This window comes from Geospiza fortis, unplaced genomic scaffold, assembly GCF_000277835.1.
Source record: "Geospiza fortis unplaced genomic scaffold, GeoFor_1.0 scaffold84, whole genome shotgun sequence".
Classification (NCBI taxonomy): domain Eukaryota; kingdom Metazoa; phylum Chordata; class Aves; order Passeriformes; family Thraupidae; genus Geospiza; species Geospiza fortis.
In genome coordinates this window covers 2,811,367-2,816,552 of record NW_005054363.1, presented here as the reverse complement: position 1 = coordinate 2,816,552, position 5,186 = coordinate 2,811,367, and the positions used below count along the sequence as shown (strand labels likewise).

Genomic DNA, 5,186 nt, shown 5'->3' with positions numbered 1-5,186 from the left:
CCCGCCCGTCTCCCCCTCGGCGAGGGGAAGGGGTGGCGCGGGGAGAGGCGCGCCGATCTCGGAAAATATCGATGTACGCTTTGGCATGTGATCCTGCCTCGGGAGGCAAACAAACAAAGCGAGGGGCTTAAAATATAACCCCCGCAGCCCCTTTCCTCATTCCGGCTAAAGCAGATGAAGCCCGTGATCGATAAAGGGAGCGAGGAGGGAATCAAATAAAAGTCACGTTGACGGGGCGAGGGTGGCTGGGACTGAAAACCCAAATCAAATAAAAATTAAAATATAAGACGGAACCGTCGCCCTGGCTGTTTGGGCTTTTAAACCACTTATGTGGGAGCAGAGAAGTCGATCTGCGATCTGCATGTGTTGTGAATGTGTATCTGAGAGCAGATGCTTTAGGAGTTTTCCTTGTCTTTTCTCTTTCTTGAAAAAAGAAACAAAAACAAACCCGAAAAAAAATCCCTACCCAAAACCCCACCCTACCATTGTTATTTGGAAACCGGATTCTTACATGGCAGGAATAAAAAGCATAAAGCCAGCGCGCACACACACACACACACACACGCACCCGCACACACACAGAGCAAACAAGTCCCCTTCCCCTCCCCCTCCAGTAAATACACGTCTGGCCCCTGATTCGGTTTGTTTTGTAGTGGCTGAAAAATAATCATCTCGAGGCCAGCAGCTCACCCAATAAATAAGGCTTTGTAAAAATCAAAGCCTGGCATAACATTTGCCGTCTTAACCACCCTGCACGAAACCTTGCGTTTCCGTATCCATCAGTTCTCTGCTTGGCCAAGAAGCAACCCAAAATATAAGGGTTTGTGTGGTTCGGGGGGTCTTTTTGAAATTCTCCCTTCGACATTCCTCCTATAACCCCTCATAGCATTAAATCCCACATCAGACACAGGCAGGCTCCAACCTGGACCCACAGCATCCAAACGTGAGCTTTACAAGGAGAGATGACGGATGGATGGATGGATGGATGGATGGATGGATGGATGGATGGATGGATGGATGGATGGAAAGAAGGAAGGAAGGCAGGCAAAGGTAACACTGTCTACCAAATAAGATCTTTCCCATCATTGTCACTAAATGGTTAAAATATTTCCAAGACTGTCCGAAAGTGTTTGAAATGTGCCGGTACCGGACATTAGTCTTTGAACAAGGAGAGGAGGATTTAAATTGGGAAGAAGTGGGATTCCTTCTAATCGGAAATGGGCAATAGGAGATAAACCGAATATTAATGCAGAGCTGCGCCTCTGATGCCAACAGCCTTTTTCTCTTTGCTCGCTGTCATTCTGTCCTGCCTTTGCAGGCAGGAGTGTCTGCTCCCCAGATCTTGCCTTTCCAGGCTGTAGCTTGGGAGCATATGCTGTCCTTGTCCTGACCCCCCAGGCTCCCAGGAACAGAGCGCGAACAAATTCTATTTTCCTTCTCTGAAAAGATTTCGAGGCGGAGGTCTGAGCGGAGTCCTCCATCGTTGCTGGGGATTTCGAGAGCCCAAGCTGAAGAGGAAAGCTTGGTCTCCTGCATCGTCTGCCTCCAGATTAGTGATAAAAATCACACAGAAAACTAGACGTTCGTATACACTTCCTCCCCGCCCCGATTTAAAAGAATTTACTACATCTGAGATTAGAAAAAAAAAGAAAATTAGCAGTTCAAAACAGTTTTGGAAAAAAAAAATAGCAAAGGTGAATATTCATACAAATATCTACCTTCTCGATTTTCCCTCTTTCTCTTTCTTTCTCTCTCTCTCTCTCTCTCTCTCTCTCTCTCTCTCTCTCTCTCTCTCTCTCTCTCTCTCTCTCTCTCTCTCTCTCTCTCTCTCTCTCTCTCTCTCTCTCTCTCTCTCTCTCTCTCTCTCTCTCTCTCTCTCTCTCTCTCTCTCTCTCTCTCTCTCTCTCTCTCTCTCTCTCTCTCTCTCTCTCTCTCTCTCTCTCTCTCTCTCTCTCTCTCTCTCTCTCTCTCTCTCTCTCTCTCTCTCTCTCTCTCTCTCTCTCTCTCTCTCTCTCTCTCTCTCTCTCTCTCTCTCTCTCTCTCTCTCTCTCTCTCTCTCTCTCTCTCTCTCTCTCTCTCTCTCTCTCTCTCTCTCTCTCTCTCTCTCTCTCTCTCTCTCTCTCTCTCTCTCTCTCTCTCTCTCTCTCTCTCTCTCTCTCTCTCTCTCTCTCTCTCTCTCTCTCTCTCTCTCTCTCTCTCTCTCTCTCTCTCTCTCTCTCTCTCTCTCTCTCTCTCTCTCTCTCTCTCTCTCTCTCTCTCTCTCTCTCTCTCTCTCTCTCTCTCTCTCTCTCTCTCTCTCTCTCTCTCTCTCTCTCTCTCTCTCTCTCTCTCTCTCTCTCTCTCTCTCTCTCTCTCTCTCTCTCTCTCTCTCTCTCTCTCTCTCTCTCTCTCTCTCTCTCTCTCTCTCTCTCTCTCTCTCTCTCTCTCTCTCTCTCTCTCTCTCTCTCTCTCTCTCTCTCTCTCTCTCTCTCTCTCTCTCTCTCTCTCTCTCTCTCTCTCTCTCTCTCTCTCTCTCTCTCTCTCTCTCTCTCTCTCTCTCTCTCTCTCTCTCTCTCTCTCTCTCTCTCTCTCTCTCTCTCTCTCTCTCTCTCTCTCTCTCTCTCTCTCTCTCTCTCTCTCTCTCTCTCTCTCTCTCTCTCTCTCTCTCTCTCTCTCTCTCTCTCTCTCTCTCTCTCTCTCTCTCTCTCTCTCTCTCTCTCTCTCTCTCTCTCTCTCTCTCTCTCTCTCTCTCTCTCTCTCTCTCTCTCTCTCTCTCTCTCTCTCTCTCTCTCTCTCTCTCTCTCTCTCTCTCTCTCTCTCTCTCTCTCTCTCTCTCTCTCTCTCTCTCTCTCTCTCTCTCTCTCTCTCTCTCTCTCTCTCTCTCTCTCTCTCTCTCTCTCTCTCTCTCTCTCTCTCTCTCTCTCTCTCTCTCTCTCTCTCTCTCTCTCTCTCTCTCTTTCTCTCTCTTTCTTCCTTCCTTCCTTCCCTTTCTTTCTTTTCCTTTTTCTGTTATTAATTTCTTCACTTCCTTTATCATTTTGTCTCCTTTTTCTTTCTTCTCCTTACCTTATTTTTCTGCATTTCCTGCCTTCCCTCCCCTCGCCCCTTGCTCTGCCTGCTCAGTGGTGCCGGCATCGGGGCGCTTTCGGGGGGACGCAGTGAATTCCATCCGGAGCCCCCGCTGGCTGGCCGCTCTCTGCTATTCTTTCAGGGCTCCAGCCCTACTCTCTCTGCAGGAAACAGAGGAGCTGATCCAAGTTCAAAGTCACGTCGCCGTCCCTCCTAAGAAGTGCTTTATTTGCCTCTGAACCGCAAAACCCCTTTCCCCCATGTCACAGGGTAACAAGGGAAGGAGCGAGGGAGGGAGGGAAGAAGGGAGGGGGGCAGAGGCACCGGCGGCCAGCCCCGCACTCCCTTGTCGGCCCCCCACCACGAGCACAGCCTGCGGCTCATGGCAGCTTTCGGGGAGGAAAGCAAGCGGTCACCCCAAGTCGGTGGTAAACTGTTTTATTGAAAGAAGTTTTTCAACAGGTTTCTGGAGGTACCAGACCTACAGAGCAAACGTCAGCTTCCCCGGGAAAGCTTTCCCGTCTTTGTAAGTTTTCCGAAATTCGCTTTACAACTGCTCTTGTCTTGTTCTTACGGGCTGGCGATGCGAAGGGAGCTGGAGAGGGGTGTGGAGAGGGGGGGAGGCGGGACGAGGGGAGAGTAATTTCTTGTTTCCCCTGAACTGTATATATCGCCTCCTTCTCCTTCTGACCCTTTTCCCGAGAGGTGTCACCGCCCTCTGGGGAGGCTCCGCGCCCCCTTTCTCCATCCCCCCCTCCCTGGAAGCCGTGGGTGCCGCAGTGGGGGCGCAGGCTGCCGTGGGGCCGGGGGCTCTGTCCATGGGAGGATGCGGCTGACGATAGCCTCGTCGGGAAAAGCGGCGGAAGGACCCGCTGGAGACGGGTGTGTGTGCATGAGAGAGAGAGAGAGAGAGGGAAAGGGGAAGAGGGTGTCCTTCCCCCAAAATTCAGCCTTCCAAAGCAGTAAGGGACGAGGTGCGGGGCGAGGAGGGGGAGTGTGGCCGGCCCCTAGCCTGGCGAGAAGAGGCCAGTTGAGCAGCATCACTTGCACCGTTGTCCGTATCACAGACACTCATAAATTCAACAAGCTCATCAACAGGATATTAAGTTGCAGGTTACCTTTGATGGTGCCGATCCGAGCCACTACTAGGCCGTTCGACCTATGACCCGTGAAGACCACATGTGTTGTCCTCTAGCCTCCCTCTGTAAAACGCACACTTCGAGACAAAAGTTCTTTGTCAGGCTCTACCGGCAGAGTAATGTAAAAGAAATAGGGGAAATAATGAAAATCTCAGCCAAAGCTGTAACTTTTAAATTCTAAAAAAAAAAAAAAAAAAAGAAAAGAAAGAAGTAAAAAAAGGGAAAAAATACACTAGGCAGGGACAGAAGGAAGGAGCACCTCGCTTTCGTGCCATTAATATTTATTGTTCCTTCAGTTGCACTTATATATGTATAAAACCCCGCTCTCGGCGGTAATGCCGTGAGACGGCAGGGGCCAGGAGCAGTGTGTAGCACTTTTTTACAGGACGGGAACCTCGGCCGAGCGGCAGCCGGTGCCTCTGCCCTGCCCAGCTGCGGCTGAAGGACGCGCAGCGCCGCGTATTTTGCGCGCCCTGCCCCACTGCGCCGCTCATTCTGCAGGCAGCACACACCCGGCACAACGGCCCCCGAAACGGGTCTGCCGCAGCACTGCCGGCTTTTATTAGATGCACCTTTTTCCATCTGGAGATGCCCATATAAACGTTAGAGGCAGGGGAGAAGCGTCCCAATAAAGCGCGATGGACTTTGTAATACAATTTATGCTGTCATTCATAAATAACAATGCCATATGGTAACCATATTGCTTATACAAGTAAAGCCGTCAAAGTGTCACTATTTGATTTATCTCAACAGCTTCTTCCAACGGTGACGTTCAGAGAGAGGGGAAGTGGGAAAGAGAGAGAGAGCAGAGCAAAATTTGGCCTGGGTTTCCTGAGACCGCCTCTCTCTTTATCTCTTTATTTTTTTCTATATATGGGTAGATAGATAGATAGATAGATAGATAGATAGATAGATAGATAGATAGATAGATAGATAGATAGATAGATAGATAGAAGGAAATTTTTTTTCTTTATTTTATCCCTAACTGAGCAAACCCCA

General features: G+C 49.5%; 1 protein-coding gene across 1 annotated transcript in view; it reads right to left on the bottom strand.

Annotated features, from left to right (window-relative positions):
* ZIC2 (Zic family member 2) overlaps positions 1-1,481 on the bottom strand; it is a 7,829-nt gene extending 6,348 nt beyond the window's left edge. Inside the window, exon 1 of the mRNA XM_031059563.1 lies at positions 1,148-1,481. Coding sequence (XP_030915423.1) covers positions 1,148-1,481 — 334 coding nt within the window. The remainder of the gene's footprint in view (positions 1-1,147) is intronic.
* Between the last annotated feature and the right edge of the window lie 3,705 nt (positions 1,482-5,186).